Raw genomic sequence first — 26,532 nt, forward strand, 5'->3', positions numbered from 1 at the left:
CAAATTTTTTGATACAGAAAAAAAAACAAAATGATAAAACGAACATTTTTATTCACAACAATAAACATTTTTTTACGACGACCAGCATTCTGTTTGATAACGTCCACTCTTTTCCAATTTTTGAAATAACTTTTCCAAACAGTGAGATAATTATAAGTTTTCAAGTTTTTGATACCAAAAAAAAAACAAAATAAACGATTTTATGATTATGACCAACATTCTGTTTGGTAACGTCCATTCTTTTCCAATTTTCCTATATACGTGTTGGCTTCTTCCTCTTCCATGTTACCACATTCTTGACAAACCTCAACAAAAGCCCTTCTGACATCTTTGGGCATGTTTTTAGCACTACCTGCCACAAAAATGTGAGCATTCTGTTTTAAGGCATCCCACACCAAATGTTTATTTTCTTTTATTTTATCTTGCACGTACCTAAAAAAAGTCTTATTGACAATCCCAATAAGCGCATTTTCAGTCTAAAAATTATTAGACTTCACATCATAGCACTGAAAATAAGTTCCAGGAGTCTCCGGAAATTTTTATTACAAGCATAAGTGAAAATAATTATTCCCATATTGATAAGTGAGCCTATAATTTAAGTTCTGAGCTACCATTTTAAAATGAAGCTTGGTATGAGTGATTAATATACTCTTTATTGTACTGCTGTAAATTTTCATCACAAATTTATCGGTTACATTCCTTTTAGGAAATAAGATCATCCAAGATCAGGTGACTTCACTTATTTGGGTATAAGCCTCTACAAGGTGGCCTATATTTGAATGAAAAAATGTTTAGATACACTGTTAGTTGTTATTTTTCATCTAAATTCAACTCCTACTTATTAACTGAAGAATTCTCTTACTATTTGATTGGTTTTCTATATAATACTTTTCTATAGATGCCTAAACAGATTGTTATACAGATTTCAAGGCTTATATGCTGATTTTTTAAAAATTTCAGTGTGATTGTCACTGTTTTAACTTTCTTCATCCTCTTCTTTTCCCCATCTACTTTGGTAAATGATACACAAGTGGTATTGGCACTAAATATTCTCCTTTCACCTCATGAATCCTCTGGTTGTCTAAATAAATTTTATGGCTTCTTTGTAAATATTTTAGTAGCTAATAAGTAAGATTGGTAATTTTTTGAGTTTCAGTATCCTATTGTAAACAATGATCAAGAATATCAAGCCTTTCGAAGTAATCTTTTAGTTTAACTATAGTAGCTGATTGCTATGGTTATAATTTTTCTTATTTTGCCACATTTTTATCATTTTTCTATTTATTCTCAGGTACATCTTGATTTTTAAACTATAAATAGTTATTATTCACACCATGTTTTCTTGATTCAAGGATCCTCTTACTATTTAGGATATATTCTGGCAAATGCTCTTAAGTAGGGAACTGAAAATATTGTTACACAAATTTCGAGGCTCTTGTGGATTTTTTTCGATATAACTCCAGTACCTGATTGGTTTTTCACTTTCTAGATTCTGTTTATGGTTCCACATACTCTCTTAAGCAATCAAAAAGTGATAGTGGCATCAAACATTCTTTCCTAATCCTGCCTAATAGTCCTCAGGTTGTCTTCTAAACCATAATCATCAGTAAGGATCTAAAAAGATTGTTAAATAGATTTCAAGGCTTCTACAGGGATCCTTTTTCGATTTTAAGCATCCTATTGTAGACATAGATCAAGGATATCAAGGTTTCTAAGAGAATCTTTTGGTTTAACTACAGTAGCTGACTGATATGGTTGTCACTTTTTTAATTTTCCACATTTTTTTGATTTTTCCGAGTAATCTCAGGTTCATCTTGATGATTAAGACATACACAGTTGTTATTGCCACTAGATATTCTTGATTCAAGAAGATAATGATCTTAAGTAGGGATCTGAATAGATTATTACACAAATTTCAAGGCTCATGTGGAGATTTTTTGGTGTAACTCTAGTAGTGTTTCTTTTTTCTACATCTCTCATCTCTGATTTGAATATCCTTGATTATTTTGATCCTAAATAGTCAATTTAGTCAACCATACATTTATTTCTGGTTTATAGATGAAAACAACAAGGAATTTAACTTACACTTTTTCATCCTGTTCTCTAGAAAAAGCTGTAATCAAATTTAATTTCTGCTTGTTACTGATATCTTCAAAATCTTCTTTACATAAATAATCTTTATCTTTGTAACGGGAGCCGAAGAATAAAAATAAATTTTTTTCATTGCTATCATCCTCTAAGCATCGTTCAAATATATAGCTACGAAATGGTGCTACTCCCGTTCCTGGTCCTACCATTATTACAGGAATATTCTGAAAAAAAATATTTGAATTTTGAATTTTATAGAAAAATAAAATTTATTAGATCTCAATAATCAAATCAAAATAAAGAAAAAATCTTCAAAAAATGTTCTGATTAAAATTAAAATAACTTCATTATTCACTTTCACTCTGTTCCTCTTTTAAACCCTTGTTATTGTTATAACGAGGATTTTAAACATTTTGATATGAAAATATTTCTTACCGGATCAGATGGAAACTTGAAACTTCCTTTTTTAACCCATCCGGTTATTTCATCACCTTCTTTCAATCCAGCTAAAAAATTAGATCCCAAGCCATACCTCTCTTTAGCTAATTTAGTTTTATATTTAACCACGGCTAATAGAACGTGTATTTCTTTTACATGAGCCCTACAACTACTGGCTATTGAAAATTCTCGAGGTTTAATAGGCGGTATGATTTCCAGAAGTATTTCAAGATTCAAGTTTTTAGTAGCGTGTGGAAAATCTTGTAAAACTTCCACGATGTTTCTCTTTGGTCTGTAAGTGTAGGAATATAAATCTTGTTGTCCTTCGGCTGTTGTAAATTCTAGACATTTTTCTTTTTCTAATTCGCTATCAGTTAATTGAGCTAAAATTTGGAAAGTGTATCTTCTCGGTATGGACATTAGATCAAAATATTCAGAACACAATTCTTCAAATGTAACTTCTTGGGTTAATACTTCCGGTACTTTCATGGTTGGGTCATTTTGTTCGACGGTGATTTTAGTTTCCGGGGTGATTTTAACACCATTAGTAGTAAGTACATCATAAAATTCTTGTATTTTCCACTTTAGATTTCTTGGTCTTAAAACTACCACATCTCCAGGTGAGTATTGTTGATTTTCGCATTTTAATTTTATTAATCTAACATCCTAAAAATAAAATAATACACCACAATGGAAAATGACTCAACTTAATAATTATATATAAAAATACCTGAAAATGATTAGAAGCTGTAATTCTTTTATTCTGAATAATTCTAGCAGTGAAATCATTTGGTTTTTTAATCACAGAATAAATAGATTTATGCCTTATGTTTATTTTACTTTCATTATTAATAATACCACTAAATATCTTCCATCTGCAAAACAAAACAGTTATAAAAGTATTATCAACATGTTGACTGCCAATTACCAAATAACTCACAATAACTCCTGCGAGAAGATTTTTTGACATAATTCAACTAAGAAATAAAAAATTCTACAATTTCCATACCTTTCATTAATAGCTTTATATTTAAATTAGTTTTTTTAATTATTTAATTCGATAAAATAAAATTGTGAAAATTGCCTTGGCAGTAAACGTGTTAAATTAATTGGACATCCACTAACCTTGGTTCTACTTTATAATTTTTTGGCAGTGGTTGAACCGTTGAAGGTAGTGGATACAATTGTAATAAAGTATTCCATAATTTTTCAATCCAAGGATCAGCTTCTGCATCATAACCTAAATCATGCTGATCGTCTCCTAATCCTAATGGTAATAATTGATTAGCTCCCAACTGCAATAATCTTTTATAAAGTCTCTTTGCAGCAAAATTGTACTTAGTATAACTAGAATCGCCCAATCCAAATACCGCAAATCTATAGAACGTTAAAGTTTTTCATCCAATAAATATATTTGTTTGAAATTACCTTAGATTCGAAAGAGAACTTGGAGATAAATTTTTTCGTAATAAAAACCTCCAAAATTTTTTCATATTATCGGGTTCGTCACCTTCTCCAGTAGTAGAGCAAACAATTATAACACATGTTTCATTTACTAGGTTAACAATGTTATAATCATCTAGGGGTTTAACAGAACTTAAGAAATAATATCTTTTAGATTCTCTCCAAATTCGTTCTGCTAAATCTTGAGCGTTTCCAGTCTGGGAACCATATAATACTGTTATTTTCTCGTTTTCAAAAGGCATCTGTTCAACATCGCTTTAAAAATTTTGAAACAAATATATTACAAATTACTCACCGCATTTATGTTTTTCAAAATATTCCCTATTGAAATATTATTTTAACTATAAAATCATATTTGTTTGAAAAATATTTACTGGTTTAAGATCTCACGTGTTACGTAAGCATTACATATACATACATAACATTTTTTTTCAATATGAATTCAACATTAAAGAAATGATGAAGCAATAAAAATGAAGGTTACATATATTAAAGGAAAACATCATTTTTGCCCCCAGTACGTAATTAAAAAGAACGTCGAATGTTATGTCAAAAAATACAGGTGATCAAAAAGAGAAATTTCGACAATGCAGTGGCGTCGACTTTTAATTAATTCTATCTTTCAACTACTAATAATACGAACTAAACACATTAGTATAGCAGTAATACAAGAAAGATTTTCTTAAATGCGAATTGTTATTTGTTTCAAATAATAACAATTTTTCGGCTTAAAGCTCAAAAGAGAACACACAGTAATAATTAGAATACCTGGTATGTGTATGATTTTCATCGTTAACACATGGTTTTTCAAATATTTACTAGTCACATGTGACATTTTATACTTAACTGTATGTATGGTTGCTTGCTTTAAAGGATCATAACGTTTCCCATATACATTACATTTTGTACCGCGATGTTGTCAAAGATACACAAATGTCTTGAAAAGTACGACATAACCCTAAATTGGTATTCATATTTTTTAACTATATATGGATATTATCAAAAATATTGTTTCTTCACTTTATGTTTCAATATGAATCTTTTCAAATACTTAATTTTTAGACCTTTCCATATGTGTGTTTATGAATAAATGATCTTGCTTTTAGTCCATTTTTACAAATTTACAATCAAGATCATTTATATAACTCTTTTTTTATATTATTTGTGTCCCTTTCCATAGTCTTTGTTAAATTGCACGATAACTTCTTCATTAGTTTAAAGAGATTTGGCAAACATGTATATTTTGTCTATTTTTGTGGGGAAAATGGCGGTATTCTAACTTTCGGTAGTCTCGCGTACAAGTGTTTGCTTTTTCGTTGGTTATATTCGACAACCACGTGTTCATGTACTTTCGAAAATTTAATTTATTGAACTGAATTTTTCTGTAAATAAAAGTGATATGTAAGTATATCAAGATATTTTTCACTCATAATTATTTCAATTTAACATACACTGGTCGATATATAGGAAGGTAGTTTCAGCAAATTCGCGCTTTAGCTTAATCGTTGTTCATTATTTTAATAAGTCAGCAATTATAACTTGTTCTTCAAAAACTGAAGTGTATACTACTCTTATTTACAATGCAGTTATACTCAAAATTAGGTCGTTAGGCGTAAACCACTGCAATCTCAATACAACTAATTATAATTGCTCAAAAAACGTGTAAAAAGCTTGTACACAGAAAATAAGGTTTTTAAATTGCTATAGGGTGATAATATATTAAATTTTATACAACTAAGGTTTCTGTACTATATCAAATTTCTTGTAAAATATTCTATTTTCTCACACAAGTATTTTTTAAATTGTTAATCCATTTATGGGTCTGTGACTGAATTAGCCCAATCTTGAAAATGCCTATTCAATACAGTTACTTGTATAATATCCCTCTTACATTCTTCTTAATACATATTTTTATGTTCTTTTATATTTTTTTCCAATATGTCACTCATAATGTAACATACACTATCACAATAAAACATGTTTTTGCTATTATTTGCGTAAGAATTAAATCATGTTTGTTAGTTATCTTGGGTACTAACTGACGTTGTAAACATACCACTCATTACTAAAAACAACTTCATTTAAGATATACATTGTGTCAACGAAATCTTGTTAGCATACGGGATGTCCAATTATTATTTTAATAAAAGATAAAAACATGTCTTATTTTGATTTTATTAGTAGTAGGGTACTTTATATAAAAGTTTCAATTTTTATTAAAAGATATTTTTGATTTTTGGACTACACAATAAAAAAATCATATTTCGACGCAAAGGATTTGGTGTAATGGCTTGATATTTTTAAAACGGAATCTTAACTACCGTTTAACAATTTATTTTCGAGCTAACAATAGACACAAGCACGTTTTCCTTATTTTTTGTACTTTCGTACATTGTCTTATTTTATTCCTAAGTTTTAATACATTCCTCGTAATTATAAAAAAATAATAGTTTTAAATCCAATAAAGTGTTCATAGAAGCTTGAATGATATGTTGTGCTTTCAATAAAACGTATTTAAATTTCAAATAAATGGTTTGGACTGGGACCTAATTACTCAAAAGATTGTACTAAAATTCTGATAACTAAAATCACGAACAAAAGATAATGCTCTTTGAACTTCCTAAAAGCAAGCATTCCATTGTCTGCTTCTGGTTCTTTGTTGTATACATCCATAATATTCAGTGTCGTAGACATGGTTTTTTCATGTTATTTTGTTTGTTAATTGATAATAATTGATATTAAATAACGAATCACTGTTTACTTACTTTACAAATATCTTTTATTTGAATTTTCTAATTTTCTCGTATACTATTTTAACTTAGAAGTTACCCGTTTTTATATAACCTTATTCTTCTTTTTTTTTCCAATTTCAAATAGATAATAGTACGGTAGATAGTGTTCAATTTTAGAGATTGTCATGTCAAAAATGATTTTTTTACTAAACATTTTGCTCTGTTGCTAATTATGGAAAACAGCAAAACTCGTAGAAAACAAAATATTTTTGGATCACATCGGTAAAGCTGTATATATTTAATTATGGAATGTTTATCTCATACAAATATGTTAAATGCATTTATTTCATGGAAAACGTACTTTAGTCCAATTGCTCCTGCGAATTAGTGAAAACGTGAAAATTACAGATCATTGGATGGTTTCAAAGACGTTTCAGATAATTTTGTGACCGTTCGCACATTGTTCCAACTTTATATTATATTATTGTCTCCCGGACTATAACCATCTAACAGAACCATTTCAACTTATTTCAACTAGTAAGAACAAATTCTACGTAGCTGAGCCTACAAGGAAATAAGTAGAGGACACCATCAAAGCAATAAAGAACCACAAGTCACCAGATGAAGATCTCATATGGGCAGAACTTCTTAAAGAGGCGAACAACTTAAGGCAAGGATCCATGGACTCATCAGGAAAGTGTGGAAAGATGAGTTCATGCCTGTCTAGAAGGGTGGAGATGTACGCAGAGTCAGTGATTGGTGACTACCAACGTGGTTTCAGAAGAGGAAGAACAACGACAGATCACATATTTACCATCGCTGTTTCCTTGAAAAAGAAGCTACCTTTATGAAACGCTGAGTATACTTGGTGTGCAAGACTAGCTAATAAGGTGGTCATGACCCTAGGAAACACCAATTGCAAGGTGAAAGTAGCCTGATCTGACCTCGGAAAGAATATTTAGAGGGCTGCAGACCAAGCCGGGAGAAACCTTACTCATCCGATTAAGATAGAATGTGTTTAGAATAGAGCTTAGAGAGGACATTCAATGAAGAATCCAATCGAGGAGGGTTCAGTGTAAACGAAGCTATAATGTACATGCTCATGGCAGCGTTTATGGTAGATAACAACATCTTGTTTCTCCCATAATTGAAAACCACCAAACGACACTGTACTGGAGATACAGAACAGAGTGAAAGCTGGACTTATGTGTGATTTTTTGATTGTTATAATGTATTCTGGGATTATCAAACCCGTAAATACAATAAATTTTCTCAAAAAGTGCACGTAAAAGCTAAAAATGTCTAAAAATTGGAATTACAATTGAATTTAATCATTATAAACATGATTAATATTGTGTAATCCGAATCTAAAATCTAAAAAGAAAAAAATAAATTGTTAGGTTATGTTAAGTTAGATTAGGTTCGTTCTAGGTGTGTTTTAAAACTCTCTGAGCTATTACAAACAATTTATTTTCAAATTATATGCCATTTATGGGATTTTATCGATTAAATGCCTTTTTTGTCAAATTAGAGCTGCTTATTTTGAGTCCTCACCTCCAACTCAACCTATATACCAAATCCCATCCAATTCCGTCATCGTCTTACCAACTTGAGGCACCATGTAGGGTAGTAGAAAAAATGATTTGGTTGGGTTTTTAAGGTTTTAAGAAAGGTAGGTTGATAGATTCATATAAAAATTTTTTCTGGGTATATAAAAAAGATGAAATCACCAAAAACTCAGGCAACGCCCCCGAAAAATCTGCATAAGTCCGGGAACGCTCATACGTCGAAAAAGATTAAAACGAAGCATGTTCCAGCTTCAGAGAGTTGTGTCTGTGTCATGTCTGATAACACGTGTTCGTCGATTACCTAGACGCGTTTTCAGAATGAATAACTTATACAAGTTCGAGCTTCAAGAAAAAGTTTTTTTTGTAACGTATCCGCGGAACACGAAACTAAGTTTACTGAATCTTATTAAAAATTACCGAATTCGCCGCTAAAAAATCGGTCAGCAGTGTGGATGACGTATCAGAAATTTTTTAGACGTTTTAGACGACCGGTAGCAACTATCGAAAATATAGAAACAGTAGTGCTGGTATTAGTTACGCAGCCGAACCAATATTCAATTCGGCTGTCGCAGTTCCATTTTGTGGTCGGATGTAGCAACCTTCAAGCTGAACGGTACGGTCAGTCGGCGTAGCTGCGTGTACTGGTTAGGTTACGACCAGAATCCTCACGTCTTCAATTAAGAAGAATGAAACCTGCATGGGGTGTGTCTGTCGGCAGTGTTTGTGTATCCATGAGGGTCCGTACTTTTTGAGGGTCACGTGAGGGATTAAAGTTATGTAGGAAATGCTCGAAGATTTACGTGGGTAAATAAACAACGATCCAATACTCGCGAACATCCGTAATTTCATGCAGGATGGAGCTCATTATTTTGGAGAATCGATTCGTCGAGTGTCCCTCTCTCTTCCCGATCTCCGAACTGCAATTGAAGCAGAATTCGAAGCTTTCCACGGGCTAAGACGGAAAATCGTGCCGTGAATTCTTTGATCAAGATGCCTCTGTATTATATAGTGCAATATTTTTATAATAAAATATAATTTAAAAAATTAATCACCTAATCATGTTTGAATGGTTTTATTATATATATATATATATATATATATATATATATATATATATATATATATAAAATGAGCATATTAAATTAGTTGCATAGGAATTTCCCATCGTTATTTAAATTTATTGACAACAACTGCTATAATTTTATTTAATATGATAACCTCTCCAGTTAATTTTAAGTATCTTACACAACAGATTTATTCGTATACAACGCTAATGGTATTTTCTCTTACAAAATGTTTTGATAACAAAATTTGTCCTTACGATATACTTGATTAGCTATCACTTTAAAATCTTTTTTGTAGGAGTCTGTAGTAATAGCGAAATCGACATGATTTAATTCAGAGCATATAAATTATATTAAGAAGATAAAACAAGTGATAGTTGTGGTAGAAAATTAAAAAAGATGAATAGGGGAAGAGGATCGTATTATAACGAAAACAATGGAACCAGTACTTATCCTCTACAAGGTAGGATATTTATTATAGTTGGTTGAAGTAGTTTATGTAAATGATCCCTAATTGGAGTACATTAAGAATGTATAATAAATATTCCACAATAATCTTTCCAAATAATGTATACATAAGTATTTTCATGTTATTAAAAGTTGTATATATATATATATATATATATATATATATATATATATATATATATAAACGAGGGTTGTTTGAGAAGTATCCGACTTTAACCTGATGGTGTCAAGACTTATTGATATATTACATCACTCAATAAGTCGTGTAACTTACACACAGATAGTGCTGACATTGTCAAATCCATATGACGTTTATGAAGTACCAATTTTCAAAAGGTTGTTCTTGGTAGCTGCACTGGCAGAACAAGTTGTACACTAAAGCGTTCTTTGTAGCAGAACCAGCGCTAGTGTCGCTGTTCTTAGTAGCAAGAGCACTAGGTCTAGAGTCAGTTCAGCCAGTCCATCGCATCAAATAACCTCAAATACAACAATCAACAAATGCTCTGCACTGTATCGTTTTCTGTATCCGATCGAACTAATTCTATACACTCATGAACTGGCCTGCATTGGTCCAGTTCAGTACAGTTTCAGTGCAGCTACCAAGAACAAACCTTACGTGTAAAATTTCATGACATTTTGATTAGTCAAATAAAATTGGCAGCCATTTAAGTGAAGCTACTTTTATTTTCAAAACAATTTTGAGTGTTAATTTATCACTGCTTTTGGTTGAAAAAAAAATACTGTACAAGCTCAGTAATGACTCCAAAAGTGTTATCCGGACTCTGTTACATCGAATAGAACCAATTGTTTTTGGTTTCGTGAATTTAAACTTAATCGTACAGACACCGATTATGGTGTCGTTCAATCAATGTGGTCTCTCTAGAAAATAACAAAAAAGTCCACAAATTGGTTGTATCTAATTGTAAATTGAAGTTGTGTGAGATCGCTGAGGCCGTAGAGACATCAGACAATTATGCATGACTATGAGAAAGCTTTTTTCAAAGTAAGTGCCGCGTTTACTCACATTCGATCAAAAACAACAACGTTTCGATGATTCAGAGCAGTGTTTGGCCATGTTTACACGTAATAAATCAGTGGATGAAATATGGATCCATCACTTCACTCCGGAATCACAACAATCATCATCTGAGTGGAGTGCAGCCGGTGAACCACGTCCAAAAGACACAAAGTCCGTTGGTAATGTTTTGGGATGCGCACGGAAAATTGTTCATCGACTATCTCCAAAAAGGAGAGACAATCAATAGCAAATACTACATAGAGTTGTTGGATCGTTTGATTGCAAATGTTAAGGAAAAACGCCCTCATATGTCGAAAAAAAACCACAGTTCTAAAAAGACAATGCACCGATTCACAAGTCGATGGCAACGATGGCTAAATTGAACGAATTACTCTTCGAATTGGTTACTCATCCACTGTATAGTCCAGATCTGACCCTCAATGACTACTGGCTATTCGCTGATCTCAAAAAAATGCTCGCCGGTAAGAAATTCAGCTCAAATGAACAAACAATTGCTGAAACTGAAGCTTATTTGGAGCAAAAGAAAAATCATTCTACAAACACGGCATCAAGAAGTTGGAGAAGCGTTGGAATGATTATATTGCTCTTGGAGGAGATTAAATTGATGAATAAAATCGTTTTTTCTTAGTTAGTCACACGATTTATTACGTGATAAGTTTGGAAATCTATTTGCGCGTGCTTTGAGATACTCTTTGGACGCTCAGTTTCAGTTTGACAGTCGTATAAGTGAGTCGGCATGAAGATGTTTATGAGAATGGAAAAAATCGATGGCATTATGCCACAGTAGAGATGGCGATTATTTCCAAAAAAGATGGATTCGAATCGTAACCTGATAAATCGATTCATAAAAAAAATCGAGGTGTCTTGTTGCTAAGATTTTTCTTCGTATGCCGTCGTTTTGAACCTTCTCTTCGATGACACCACAAGGCTATACGCTAGCACTCTTTGTCGACTACTGTTGTAAACGAGACGTCGTCGTTCGCATTGAGATGTATTGACCGCTGACGCTGTGTCTGGCGTTCAGACGTTGATCGGAACGTGTACGCTCAAGTCATACGCCGCATATAGCATTTAATAGGAGACCCATACCTTAGAACCAATAACAGAGATAGAGAGAAATGATTTATTGTCAAAAAATTGAATATTAATAAGAAACAGGCCCAGCATGATATCGTTCAACCTTCCAGAAGAAGCTTGCTTCTCTGATCTATTGCAACTAAAAATTTTTAAAGAAATTAAAGATCTGCTTCAACTTCGGCTGAACCAATACCATACGCGTTGTGAAGACATACAATATCTAAATTAAAAAATTACTCTTTTCATTTATTTTTGATTTTATTGAAAAATTCTATTCCCCGCTGATACGCCTATGATTTATACATTGCTCTCCTGGTCAATTTCCGATAAGAAACAATTATCAACAGAAAAGTTTCGAAAACGTTAATTCCTATTAACGAGACTAGTTATTGTAATTATAACCTATTAGAAACCCAGAGTAATATTTTTTGTTAATTGATCAATTTTTTCGTCATAATTTCCACCGATGTATTTTTACTATTTTGTTATCCATGCTTCGCACTTACGGGACGTTGTTTAGGGGTAAAACAGAATATGTCAAAATGTATGGTACGTACTTGAATTTTTTTATAAAATAACAAATGACGTATGACATTATTTGATGTAAACTAATTACATAGTTTTTAACACACACGAAAACCGTTGCATGTAACAAATCTTTTGTGTCGTCACAACCTTGTCGTGTTGTCAGAACAGTCGATAATGCAGGAAACTTCGATATTGTGAGGTTATACCAATCATGTTCAACTAGTAGTAAAACAATTTCCGGAAAAATTTATCTTTATATAACATTGTTAAGGCGTTGAAATTTTTCACTATTAGCACGTTTCACAAAACAGATCACAGAACTTAAACTACTAATATGACATCCTTTATAAACCACTGGAAAGTTAAAATTCTATTATATATCGTACTACACACAGGCCAATTAGGCTCATAACGTGTTGGTAATTTTATTCCATTCTTTTCTGTTTTTTGCCTTCGCCTTCCAATCCCGAACTCCTCCCTCCATTAGATCTCTTTATGCCTTCACATACCATCTCTTTTCTTCCTGTTTACTTCCTCGAGTTATACTTAAGCCATACTTAATAGATCTAGATCGAAGTTTAAGCATCGATTAAAAGGTTTCGGATGAAATCTAGTCATCGAGGATGGAGTTGACACATTTAGATCGAAATTTAAGCATCGATAAGAGCTTAGAATGAAATTCTAGACATTTAAGCTGAACGTATTAGATCTAGATCGAAGTTTAAGCATCGATTAAAAGTTTTAGGATGAAATCTAGTCATCGAGGATGGAGTTCACACATTTAGATTGGAACGCACCCTATAATACCTCTTTGTTACATGCGTTTCCACGGCGATATGACAAAAAAGTCAGTGTTATTGGTTAGAAAAAACTGGCGTCAACTTAATGTAACAAAAAATTTATAAATATATGTAGATAGTATCTTCAAGAATTTATCGAACTGCAATGGTACTAAACTATAATAATCTCGTGTATATTAATTTTTATTATAGTATAAAATATTACCTGTCAGAAATATTTATGGTTAAAACAAAAACTTGTCAAATATGACATAAGTTTGTTTCAACAAAATAATTTTTATTATCATTATGTTCAAATTTGTTCGTAAAATCTGCATAGGATTATATTTTTAATATAAGGTAAGAGTTTGAACATACAATAGTGAAAGTGGAGCCTTTTAGACTATTAGTTCGATTTAGTTGAACAACTGGCTTCCGAAATTCGTGTTTTTATACGAATTGAAGCGAGTTGTACGTGTTCAAAACAGGATTTTAGTGAGATATGTGTCACATTGTCCAATTTCATTTTTTCTCTGAACATTGATTGTTCATTGATCGCGCGTGCCGACAATTGTAGTGTAATAAACAAGGACCTAAGAAAGATTAATAAAAAAAAGTAATAAGTAAAAAGAATTCCATCATGAAATTTTTTGACTAGCAAAAACAATTATTACAAACAACCGATCCAGCAAATTTCGTCAACGTTTGGTATTTTGCTAAACACGTAGACGTACTGACCGAAATAAAAAAGATACAGGGTGGCGCAATAAAATGTGCATTTATTAAGTATAGGTTAAATAACTGAATACATAATGTTTTGTTGAAATAAAAGTTGATTAGGTAATTAAATGAAGTTTATTTTTTTTACATAATATCATCTAAATTACGGCCCTCTAGAAAACGGCACTCCTCTAAACGCGAACGCAGATGCCATTTCCTGGCGGATATTTTCGTTTAGCTGACTGATGTCCCTCGGATTGTTAATGTACACTTTATGTTTGAGGTATCCCCACAAAAAAATCAAGAGGCGTCAAGTCAAGGCTACGTGGGGGCCAAGGGATATCCCCTCTTTTGGAAATTGCAGGAAACATCTATCATACAGCCGCCATAGAGTCCTTTGATGTGTGACAGAACGCTCCGTCTTGTTGGAACCAAGTTCTCGTATTCGCTATTCTTGATCTCGCAAGTTCTGAAGTCAAATATCCCCTTAACATCGCAACATAGTGGTCGGTGTTAACGGTGATGCTCCGTCCTCATAAATCTTCAAAGAAGAAAAGGCCAATAATTCTTTTGCTTGAGATTGCTGCCCATACCGTTAGTTTCAGACTATGCAGCCGCCTTTGATGCTTCATTTTTGGATTTCTCCGGTCCAATAACGACTATTTTGTCGGTTTACGAACCCATTTGAATGAAAATGAGTCTCATCTGAAAAAATTACGGAAAATCGACCAAGAATTTCTTCAGCAAATTCCAATCTTGCTCCAAAGTCGGTATCTTTTAATTCCCTTGTTACCTAGAGCTTATAAGGATGCAGTTTAAGATCCAACTTCAAAATTCGCTGTAAAGATGCAGATTTCCTCGTAGTGACTCCTTCACCCTATCAATATTGTCTGTGGTCCTAGAGGACCTTTTGCTGGTGGTTAAAACGTGGAACCGATCTCTTCAAAACGCTTAACCCATATTTTAATTAAATTTGCACTCAGAGCTTCATTAATGTGTCTTAATCCATATTCTGAACGATACAGTCGCCTTGTCAAGACGTGCGAACACAAAAAGCGCGAAGCTTTCCGTCGAAGTGACTCACGGCTACTAAAACTCCACGAGCGCAATTGTCCAACCTCGCTGGACTCCCCCAACCCACTTACCGTTTACCTCGCGAAAAAAGATATTCACGTTCTATTGCGCCACCCTGTACATTCAGCAAACGTAACGATTGTTATTGAAACCATTACGATATGATGTTTATGAATTTTACATACCTTGAAAAAACAAATGACACGGGGAAGTTGAAAACTATAATTATCATAATTATTTCTTAATGTGTAGCGATCAAATGACCTCCCAGATCACCAGATTTATTTCCAAATAATTTTTTATCGTTGAAAATTTTTTATTTTGCTACGTCAATGTTCGTTGTGAGATTCTTAGCATAATACGGAAAGAAAAGTCATTCAGAATGTCGTCGCTGTTAAATTTTTTACTCATTAACTCTGTCTTCAGCTTTGCAAACAAAATATAATCGAACTGGGTCAGATGAGGTCTATATGGTGGGTTTTCAATCCCTATGAAGCCATATTCATGTACAGTAGCCTTAGAAAGCGAAGCAATGTGAACTGGAGCATTGTCATGAAGCAACCGCGCACTTGGGATGATTTTGCCGCGCCTTTTTTCTATTATTTTTTGACGCCTATAGAGGGTATAGAGGTATAGGTTAGATTAATATGTTGCGTTCACGGTTATCTTTGATTCCTTAAAGTCGATCAAAAGGATACCCTAGCAGTTCAAAAATATTGTTTTGGAGATTTCATGATCTTTGATGCTTTCTTTGGCACGATTTTTCCTTTCCAATGCCACTCCATGGAATCTCTTCTGGATGTCGGATTGTATTGGAAGACTATAGTTTCATCATCCGTTTGTATTAATCAGATTTTACTTTCTTGATCCTCGCGACAAGCTCTAAAAATCGCTCACAATATTCTACTAGACGCTGCTTTCGCGCTGCGATTCGAATTCTTATGTTTGTCATATTTAAATGCTTATGTTCCTTAAACACTTGTTTTGGAAATGCCGGTCTGTACTGCAATGTCTTTTGATTTGAGGCGCCTCCCGCACGTTAGTCATCTTTTAATAATTCTCCTCCCCAGCGAGCCAACTTAAACCAAACTTATTTGTTGAAAATGATGAGGAAAGTCACCGTAAAAAGCGTTCATTCTGTTGTTAATTTGTAAGGCTCAATTTGAGACATTTTTCAAAATTAGAGGACAGCTGAGTACTCAAAGAGTAAAACAGTCACTCAAGATTATTATAATTGATAGTGTTTACATTAATTATCTATCTGCTGTAATTTTTTCCCTATGCTGTATATGTTTTTTCTCAATTATTTTTTTACTGTACGTAAATTTAGTGATTCCTATTCGATTTCCAGGTGAAGATATTCATCTCAACGAAAAAGCTCGCTTACAACAACCGGTGAAGCTACAACCCGCCTGGGAAGAAAATAATTTACCGGAGGATGAATTGAATTTTAAAAATTTGACAATGGAAGCACCAGTAGATAAATTCAATTTAATTTTTGTAACATTTTTAATACACGGTATTGGTATTTTGATGCCTTGGAATATGTTCATTAATGCAATTGAGGTAAGAAAGGTTTATCTTGAAAAACGAACCTCCCACGGCATCTTCCAGATTATTAATAAAAACACCCAGTATTTATATATTGACACTTATTTTTGTAAATTGAGTAAATCGTCAAAAACTGAAAAGTACGTCGATGGGTTATTTTGCAAAAACATTCGCGCTGTATACTTCTAATCGCTGTAGGTGGCCTAAATTGATATTTTTTTTTGGAAACCTAACAGAAATCTAAATATTCGTAAATTACGTAACTTGATGAAAACAATGTAATTTTTAACTTACCTAACTTATCTCTTTTGACAACAATCATTTTGAATATGTCTAAATACTTCCCCGCTTCCTTTTTTATCATGAATTTGATTATACAAACAATAAAACAGTAAAAACATTTCGTGTTCTGTGATTTTATCACTGTGATTGGTGTAAAGTTCCCATACTTCGTCTTTTTCTTCTGTGACTGAGTGAACTATTATTTCATAAACAATATTCTGTCATCTACGTGTAGATAAAATAGAAACGGTGGAGATCTTGCATCACGTGACAAAATTAAACACATCTGCTGTGGATATCTTCCATTACGTGACAAAGTTAAGAGCATCTGCTGTGGAAATCTTCCATCACGTAACTAAATTAAAAACATTTGCTTTCGGTGACTTTTAACATAAACATTTTAAGGCCGTTTCATAAACTTGACTTTCTGTTTGCCGATGCCGTCTGCTGTTACAAAATTAAAAACATTGAAATGCATATCATTATTCATAGTTGCCGTTTGACGTCGCCGTCTGCCGTGGTGACTTTTAACATTAACGAATTTTAAGGCCGTTTCATAAACTTGATTTTGCCGTTGCCGTTGACTTTTCCCGTCGGCCGTTCGTAGCAATAGAAAAGAGCCGTTTGATTCATATGAATATGAAAACCTTCAAATTTTGAGGTTATGTTTTTGACTTTACTGTTCAGTTCAATTTCGTTTTCTATTGTTTTGATCGTTTTACTTCTGCTTTTCATTTTGATTTTGAGGTTATTTTTAATTTAAATTTGAACTATCGTTAACTTTCTCTCGACACAAAGCCAGGTTAATCGAAAATAGGATACCTTCGACTTATTTCTCTTTTTTTAGTATTTCACCAATTACAAATTATCGCGGGAGTATGTTGGTATGGATTTTCCTTACGTGCCCACGTTTATGCAATACATGACGTTTTGCGCCCAAGTACCAGCAGTAGTATTAAATTGGACAAATATTTTCGTACAAATGGGTGGCAATCTTACGACGAGAATAGTATGGAGTATTGGAATTTCGATTTTAGTCTTTATTATAACAGTAATTTTGGCCATGGCCGATACAAGTGGCGTCCCTTACCTATTTTTTTGGTTAACCTTGATTTTGGTTGTAATATTAAACAGTAAGTAATATTTCATCCCCTAACGATACTTCATTATTATTAGTTAGCTTTAAGTACCCTTAGGTATACATAACAAACTAAGTAAGTTTAAGATTGTTGTGTCTACCAGGATGAACTGGAGTAGAAGGACAAGATATGGCTGATAAAAAAGCAAGTTTGAAACCATTTGTTGGTGGTCAGACCCCATTTGTGGAATATTTACTGTTTCAATATGGTACAAAAGAAAAACTACGATGAGATTGAACTACTGGGGCAACATAATAAGGCTAAGACAGACGGAAATACTATAATTAGATTATCTAAAGTTAATCTGCATTGAAAGTTAAAACAGATGGACCTGAATTGATACTCTGATGGAATCTTAGTGCCTAACATCTTGAAGGGTTCTTTAAGATCAGGAAGACTCATAATTAGAAGAGAAAAAAAAGGACGCATTAGCCATAATGAATCTGCATTGTAAGTTTCAGCAGATTTTTAATGAAGCATTCTCACCTGAATGGATACTCTGGTGGAATCACAAGGTCTAACATCTTGGAGGGTTCTTTAAGATCAGGAAGACTCATAATTAGAAGAAAAAAGAAGGACGCATTAGCCAAAGTGAATCTGCTTTGTAAGTTTCAGCAGATTTTTAACGAAGCATTCTCCCCTGAATGGATACTCTGGTGGAATCTCAGTGCCTAAACATCTTGGAGGGTTCTTTAAGATAATAATAATAATAATAATAATAATAATAAATAAAATAATTGTTTTTATTTAAATTTTAGGTGCTAATGGTGTGTATCAGAATACCATTTACGGTATGGCAGCGAAATTGCCTGGTAAATATACAGGAGCTGTGATATTAGGAAATAACATTAGTGGAACTTTCACGGCGGCAGTTAGTCTCTTATCTAAAATTAGTACACCAAATTTAAAAATGGCTGCCATTTATTATTTCATATCGGCTTTATTTGTTCTTTTAATATGTTTCGATACATACTTTGCTTTACCTTTGAACGTAAGTATCCTATTATATAAATTATAAAAATTCATGTTTAAACTGATATTTAAACAATATTGTCAAATTTTAAAAATAGTATGGAACTTAGGGGAACTTAAACAATGAAGTTATGCTATCTCTCCGGTTATTTCATCAAAGGCCGCACCTTCGCCTAATTCTATAATTCTACTATATCCAAGTTGGACCGGCTCCATTTTTCTATATTTGAAAAATTTGTCTGGATTTATTTCGTTCATTTAAAATATGTTCAAGTAAAGTAACTGTAGATATTTCTAATAAAATTGAGTACATATATAATACATTTTAAATAATTTAAAACCGTTGATCACTATTGAAGTTTCTTTATATACATGCACTTTTAAGGTTATGTTTACTAGCGAACCAGCGTCATAATCTAATCCTAACTGAGATTAGAAAACGAAGTGGTTATAGATTGTTTGGGGAGTCGTACTCTGCACCTATATCTTTTGCTTTTGTGTCGCACTTCCCAAGATACTACTCCTTTGAAGTACTTAAGTCTCTTGAATAAATGTCAAAACACCACTACCAGTTTGAAATAATTTCTGGTCATCACGAGAAGCTGTTTAAAATTTTTTGATGATATTGTCACTCCATTTGAGGCCACATTAAGGCTATGGTCCTTAATAAGAAGTTCCATTTTCGCCAAGGCTGTCGCTTTCTCTTTGTTTGGTACACCCTAGTAGCCAGATAGCCATTCCATTTGATTCTTTAGCCGTCTGTTCAGTTCGTTATTGATGTGGCAACTTATGAAGCCACAGTAAGGCTCTGGTCCTTAATAAGAAGTGGTTGCCCAATTTTCGCCATGGCTGTCTCTTTCTCATTGCTTGGTACGCCCTAGTGGCCAGATAGCCACTAGCTTGCATAGCTTTTAGGATCTTCAAGGATATCTAAACGAAGTTTTATATTTCCTTAATGCTTTTCTTGATTGCCAATAAGTTTATTTATAGTTTGACTGGTATGTTTTTAGAGGTACTACAGATTCTACGACCTGAAACATCAAAAAGAGAAAACACAGGCAGCAATATCAGCGGGTGGATCTGAAAAACCACCATATTTGAAAATATTCAAACAAGCTTTTCCACAATTAGCTAATGTGTTCTTGGTGTTTTTCATAACTCTAGCTGTATTTCCTGCTGTGCAATCTGGTAAGTCAAAAAATTTAACTAATTGGTGTGTTTCGGAATCATAATTTGGTTCATTAAAATAAAAGGGTTCCAATACGAACCTGACCTATGTTGGTTGACATATTAAAAACAATAAATATGGTTTATGAGTGCCAGTATATTCAGTATTTATTAATAATGCTTTTTCATCATAAAGTCATAAATATAAATATATAAATCGATCAGGCTATAAATCTATCAGACTTGTCAAAAAGTTGTGGCTAATCACTATTTTTTTTTTAATTAGTTTTGTTGATAATTGCTTAAACTATCCTGAAACACAAACTCACTATTTCTTGATATGTAAATCACTATTTGTATATATTTGGAAACAAATGCAATGGAATTATAGAAATAATTTGATTTTTTTAGGTATTGAACAGAGTGATCCAAATTTCTTCATTGATAAAAGTGTGTATGTTGATGTCATGTGTTTTATGACGTTTAATGTATTCGCTATGATAGGCAGTCTACTTCCATCGTATTTCATATGGGTAAGTATACAATATAGCAGGTATTGTGGACATTTTCTCAAATTATCCTCAATTTAAGAGTTTTCACGTTAAAATAGCAATTTTAACTTTTTTAGTGACACTTTAGACACTGCACAAAATATAAATATAAAGTGTTAACGAAATCATTGTTTGGGTATTAAGAGAAATTAATTTCTGTCAAAATCTAACAAATATAAAGAGAATTTATGAAGTATTTTCAAGTTATTTTTTATTTTAGCTGAAAACTAGAAAAAAATTACAACATGGCAACGTTGTAAAATTTTTAAAAGCTCTATAATATATTGTCTTGGTTTTGTGTTGTATGTTTCTCTCATCGAATTGAAATTTAATAATTTATTATTTTTAGCCTAGTGCAAAATATTTATGGATACCCATAACCGCCAGATTTTTGTTCATCCCCTTATTTTTGTTCTGCAACTACCAAGTAAAGGGGATAACAAGAGTATTTCCTCTTCTAATATTAAACGACTATGTTTATTTCATCATTGCCGCTCTAATGGCGTTATCCAGCGGCTACCTCAGTTCTTTAGCTATGATGTACGCTCCTAGGTGAGTATTATATTAAATCTGTACAAACTTATAGTTTACAAATGACAGAATAAAGTAATTTTATTGAGTCATTACAGTCATAGCAAACCAATTGTGAAAAATTCTTGGTTATTTAATAATTGTTTACCCTACAATGGATTCCGGGACACACCGGAGTGAAGGGAAATGAAATAGTTGATAAGCTCGCTAAAGCGGGGGTAGACAAGCCCTTCATGGGACCTAAAACCTGGTATCCGCTACAGAACAATATAAATAGTAGATAGGAACAAAACCAATTATTGGGATAATCTACATGAGCTGAGACAACCAGAAAAGATCTGCTGAATGTATTTACCTAAGTAATAACTACATAGCACAACACCACAGAAGATGAATATCTCTGGCAGCTACAGCCATCCCACATTCTGGACTTTATAAAAGGAGTGGTATAGCTACATACATATCAAAACTAGTAACTCCAATAAGTGCAAAGATGAAATCGCAAGTATAACACTTTTTTCATTAATACCCAGCTCCAAAAAGCGTTGATTTTGTTGTTATTAAAAAAAATAGAGTAAATAGTGTAATGTATTGATTAGACACTTTTTTTGTGGAAAAAGTACTGGGCAAGCATAGCAACTGTTTGATAAGAGTGTTATATTGTCAACAATAGTTAAAAAGGCTGGCTGACCAAATTTCCAAATTCTTTCGGAAAATATAACAAAAGTTCTAAAAGTGCATGAGATGGCGGTGGAGTTTAAGGTGTATCAGAAGGCAGTGTATTTACCCATTAGGAGGAACGTCGGCTGGTGAAAGTCACCCAAAACAACCAAAATTTCAAATATCAGCTGGCAAGGATATGGCACCGATAAAGTTCCTCAAATGCAAAAGAAATAAATTGTGTTTCATTGGATGAGAACCGTGGTCAAATTGATATAATTTGTTTGACCACTCAACAGATTCTCCAGAACTTACCCCCGGTGATTATTGGTTCTTTGCAGAACTCAAATGAATATTCCTGGAAGATAGATTTGACTGAAATGAGGAAGTAATTGTTATTTTGAAAGCATAGATAAATTGTTTTACAAAAAAAGTATTGAAGACTATTAAAGAACAATAACAACTGTTGAAAAGATGATTATGTTGATAGATGAAATTGAGTTTTTAATAAAAAATGTGTTTTCTGTTTATTCCCAGGACTTGTTGAGTAGAGCCTCTGGATTAAAACTTTTCTTCTTCCATTTTCAGGACTGTAGAAGAGCGATACGCTCCAACAGCGGGTATGTTTGCCGCTGCAGCGTTGATCACCGGCATATTCAGCGGTATCTTGTTAGCTTTCATTTGGCCTTGGGTGATAGGCCACATTGGTGCCTAGCAAAAATGTCTGGTATATGACACAGAAAAGGAATTCGCCATCAGATTTAGTTTATGAGAACAATTTCTGGTCATATGCCCTGAAATATTGTTTTTGTGGTTTTAGGAAGTAAACATCGGGTTAAGCAAAAAATACCGAGTAAGGTCACGACCAGATATAAAAAAATTGTATAGTGTACGTTTTTGTTTAATTGGTAGGGATTAATTTTCGATAAAATTGGTTTTAATTCTCGGTAGTTTTTGTAGATTCCGATTAAAATAATCGTAGATCTTCCATAGAACGTAGACCAAAAAAAATATTAAACCTTACCAGTTGTAATTAATTGTTTATAGTCTTTTTTATTACGTTTTATATATTTAAAGACAGGGAGATTCACTATCCACTTTTGATTTGGTATTTTAATTAATAAGTCACATGTACAGGGCTATTAAATTTCGACCATCCCTTATTTATTTACTAATACTATAGTATATTCTACTCAACCTATTCATATTTTTAATAACAATAGTTGTTATATTGTCCTATAAAATGGAAAAAAAGAAAATTTTTTTTTGGGGGGTTTTGGATAGATTGGTTCAGCAAAAATGTTTTTTTGGTTTCTTGTAACTTACAATTATGCATTTAGTTCAGAGTTTTAACAAAGTATGAGCATTATTTAGTCATTGAATGCTTTTCCCGTCCCCTACTACTTTTTATAATTTTGCATAAATTTCCTACTGTAGCCCAGTTGGGTCCAAAATAATCTATAATTACCTAAAATTCGTACAACATATACAAGTAAAAAATGAAAATTTAAATTTTGTTATTTTGAACAGGTTCCAAATATATAAGAAAATTTTTGTTGGTTCATTTAGTTAATTTGGATGCTTATTTCTTTCCAGAGCAGTTTTTTACAATCACATAGAAACCGTTAGAGATCGATAAATGAAACTATAATAATTCATTTTTTGATGGTTTCGAGCATTTCACAATTAAATAAAAAATTATTAATGATCAATTACTTTCAATATTAAAATTTCTTTTTCGGTGATAATTTAGACAGAACATGTTCATTTTTGAATACTCATTTCAATTTTGCATAAATTTTTGATTATATTATCAAGTTTAACTCATTTTATGATTAAAAAAAAACAATAAAAATCTATTTTTTTATTGTATTGAACAAACTTCAAGTTAATAGAAACATTTCGTCGGTTCATCAAGTCAATTTGAATGCTTATTGGTACAGTTTTTGGACAAAAAATTATTTCCGATTATAGAATCCAATTTAGCTCAAAATTAAGATTTTTAATTTAATTCAGTACAAACCGCTGTAGGAATAAAGGAATCTTGAATCTTGCTTGTCAAGTTTGTTTTAATCATACTGTACTGTAAAGTCGACTACAGTACCAATTTGAGTTCGGAAAATGGCACTTTACGGCATCCTTCTACTTTACCGTACTCTGTAATTCTTCTAATCCCGTTTGAAATAATTAGAAATAGAAAATCAGTAACATTATCAAATAGGACATTTCATATTTTGATATAATTTTGCTTTTTATTTAAAACCGAAAACAGTATGTAAAAAAAAACATATTACGATATACGTCCGTAAAATTTACGGTACTCGGCTCCTTCCTCGCTTCGTTCATAAAAATCTATCTCGTACCGTACTAAAACACTTCCCGGACTTATAACATAAATAAGTATTTCAAATTCTTAATGGCTGCAATAACATCTAACAGACAATCTCTTTATATTTGTGCAGCCAAGTTTAAATTGTGTAAAAATAATTCTAGTTGAAATATATTTAAAATAAATAACCTTTTTAAAAATTCCGGAACAAAAAACCTGAATCCGGGACTAATATTACTTCTAGATGAAATACGGGATTGTTCCGGCCAATCCGGAACGTATTTATCCGGTCACCTTATTTATATGCATTTTCATTATTTCGAATAATAAAATTTAATTTATTCGACTTTAATACATTTTTTTTCTAATTTATGTACAGATTCTGCGCAAGACTGAGTATTTAATTTTCGTTTTCATGCTTTGTTTTTGTTTTTAGAATGTGAATAAAGTAGATTTTGTATCGCTTTCGTTTGATTTATTGTTTTATTATTTTAATTACACTTCATTTTCCATTTTGCAATTGTAGATTCGTTTGTTACAAATGTATTCAATATAGAATTATTTTAAGCACTGCCATACAGTTAGTTTTTAGCTTAAGGTAAGTAATTAGAGCGATAAATGGTTTATTTGTATAATTTAAAAAAATATATAAAAATATAATATATAAAATATATATAAGTTTTCATCTTGTGACCTGCCACAAGATACGAGAAATTTTTTTTAAAATGTGATCAGTTCATAAATTAAGTATCGATAAAAATATAATTTGTTAAGAATTGAATATTAATTAATATTTATTTATGAATATAACTTGAACAAATTCTTATAACAAACTACAGATGCAGCGTTGTCAGATCTAACAAAAGATAGTAGTTTTGTATTTCTTGGCTTACGATTAGATAAATAATGAAAAGAGCTAAGTGAATCTCTACCTCTTTTCAATGATCGCTTAAAAAAATATATTGAAATATTTTTTTGATAAATACGACTCTAAATGCCCTTAATAAATGCTAAAGCATTGCGACGCAGTGCTCCGTACTCCATAGTTATCATTATAAATTTTAAATACAGTAAAATTTCTTTATTCGCGGTGTATATGGTATACGGAATGATATTATATGGGACTATAGGGGATATGTTCCTAGGTGCCAATATAAAAAATCAGTTTAATTGAAGTTTTCGAATATTTCAATTAATTATCTTAAGGTTTAGGCAATGGTTTGAATAATTTTGTAATTTTCTCTTGCCTGGCAGTTTTTAAAAGCTCCTTAATTCAGACTGATATCCAGCAATTTGCCTCTTAAAAATAAGACTTCGCAATCGCAAAGCACATTTGCCATTCTTAAACCTTCACTAAGATTTTTCAAATTAAATGTCACGTTTCCAGTGCTTGTTGAAGCCTCTTCTTCAACGGGCTGTAAATTTGACATTTCCTCCTGGCTTCAGTCAAATTTCAACTTGCGATTCAAGCAACTCCTGTATGTCACTTGATTCTATTAGTTCGAATCTATTTCATTCGCGATTTCGACTATATTTGCAGTAAAATTTTGAGCTTGCACAGATTCTTCGTCATTTTCCGCAGTCAGAGCAGTCCACAAGATTTTCTAGATGATTTCAATGTATGTTGATCTAGTTCTTCTAATAATTCTTTAATAATGTTTACGATGCATTTTGCTATGTCAAATTTCTTCCAGCATTCCATAATATTCATCCCTATACCAATAATCGTGCCGGCCTATTACATCTACTATCAATGCCTTGTTGAATAAAATTAATTTAAGTAAAATTTTTGACGTAACTTCTTATTTCTTTCATTCAATACATAAATTATCAAAGCTTATGGGATTTTATTTATGGGTATTGGAAATTCTATAAACCTTTTTTAAGTAAAACTTTATTTTGTTCATGTCATATTTGTAAAGTGTCTGGAATTTAAATACTTTCAAAATTGTGATAGTAATAATACGATCAAACTTTTTTTTTAGTTATATCCAAGTGAAAAGTTAAACTCACCTTCAGCTCTGAAGCTGCTGACATACGACGTTTTGTTAGAAAATGTGATACCAAAAATGATGCACTTTACAGAACAAAACCGAATTTTTGACATTCAACTTTTTGCCATATATGTAATACTCCTATATGGACAGTTCTTTTGGGGAAAAATGTCTCTACGTTACGGTGCCGAAAGTATTTATTTTCTCTCTCGTTCGAGACACTTTATCTATACTGCGCATGCTTTATTTCGCGTAAAAGATGCGCAGAACTAACTGAAGCGCCCGGAGGAGAGAGATAACTATACACTATTTGTTTC

The 26,532-nt window shown here is 32.2% G+C and overlaps 2 protein-coding genes across 5 annotated transcripts; one reads left to right on the forward strand and one right to left on the reverse strand.

Moving 5' to 3' along the window:
• Positions 1–31: 31 nt before the first annotated feature.
• LOC130900708 (NADPH-dependent diflavin oxidoreductase 1) lies at positions 32–4,766 on the reverse strand. 2 transcript variants are annotated; one of them, XM_057811505.1, is made up of 7 exons: positions 4,286–4,766; positions 3,955–4,187; positions 3,652–3,903; positions 3,257–3,401; positions 2,524–3,192; positions 2,086–2,312; positions 32–432 (listed from the first exon to the last, which is right to left on the reverse strand). In XM_057811505.1, exons 2-7 carry the CDS (start codon positions 4,017–4,019, stop codon positions 207–209), a joined length of 1,584 nt encoding a protein of 527 aa, XP_057667488.1. In that variant the 5' UTR covers positions 4,020–4,187; positions 4,286–4,766; the 3' UTR covers positions 32–206. The 2 variants fall into 2 exon arrangements, with proteins under 2 accessions (XP_057667488.1, XP_057667487.1); XM_057811504.1 differs by having other exon boundaries at positions 3,955–4,232; positions 4,286–4,663.
• A 436-nt stretch (positions 4,767–5,202) lies between these two features.
• On the forward strand, positions 5,203–24,695 carry LOC130900710 (equilibrative nucleoside transporter 1-like). Of its 3 annotated transcripts, XM_057811508.1 has the most exons (9): positions 5,203–5,391; positions 9,653–9,817; positions 16,391–16,605; positions 17,720–18,005; positions 18,770–19,002; positions 19,994–20,171; positions 20,562–20,683; positions 21,051–21,253; positions 22,481–24,695. In XM_057811508.1, exons 2-9 carry the CDS (start codon positions 9,754–9,756, stop codon positions 22,605–22,607), a joined length of 1,428 nt encoding a protein of 475 aa, XP_057667491.1. In that variant the 5' UTR covers positions 5,203–5,391; positions 9,653–9,753; the 3' UTR covers positions 22,608–24,695. The 3 variants fall into 3 exon arrangements, with proteins under 3 accessions (XP_057667491.1, XP_057667492.1, XP_057667493.1); XM_057811509.1 differs by lacking the exons at positions 5,203–5,391; positions 9,653–9,817 and adding an exon at positions 12,279–12,487; XM_057811510.1 differs by lacking the exons at positions 5,203–5,391; positions 9,653–9,817 and adding an exon at positions 13,526–13,605.
• The last annotated feature ends 1,837 nt before the right edge of the window (positions 24,696–26,532 follow it).

This window comes from Diorhabda carinulata, chromosome X (genome assembly GCF_026250575.1).
Source record: "Diorhabda carinulata isolate Delta chromosome X, icDioCari1.1, whole genome shotgun sequence".
NCBI lineage: Eukaryota > Metazoa > Arthropoda > Insecta > Coleoptera > Chrysomelidae > Diorhabda > Diorhabda carinulata.

What these genes read in the sequence shown, in the direction of transcription:
- LOC130900710 (XM_057811508.1), top strand. Translation starts at nt 9,754, where the DNA reads ATGAATAGGGGAAGAGGATCGTATTATAACGAAAACAATGGAACCAGT. An exon ending in CAGTACTTATCCTCTACAAG is followed by an intron (nt 9,818 to 16,390) that starts GTAGGATATTTA and finishes TTCGATTTCCAG; the next exon opens with GTGAAGATATTCATCTCAAC. An exon ending in ATTTCCTGCTGTGCAATCTG is followed by an intron (nt 20,172 to 20,561) that starts GTAAGTCAAAAA and finishes TGATTTTTTTAG; the next exon opens with GTATTGAACAGAGTGATCCA.
- LOC130900708 (XM_057811504.1), bottom strand. Translation starts at nt 4,232, where the DNA reads ATGCCTTTTGAAAACGAGAAAATAACAGTATTATATGGTTCCCAGACT. An exon ending in AGTTCTCTTTCGAATCTAAG is followed by an intron (nt 3,904 to 3,954) that starts GTAATTTCAAAC and finishes AACGTTCTATAG; the next exon opens with ATTTGCGGTATTTGGATTGG. An exon ending in TCAAGTTTCCATCTGATCCG is followed by an intron (nt 2,313 to 2,523) that starts GTAAGAAATATT and finishes ATTTTTTTTCAG; the next exon opens with AATATTCCTGTAATAATGGT.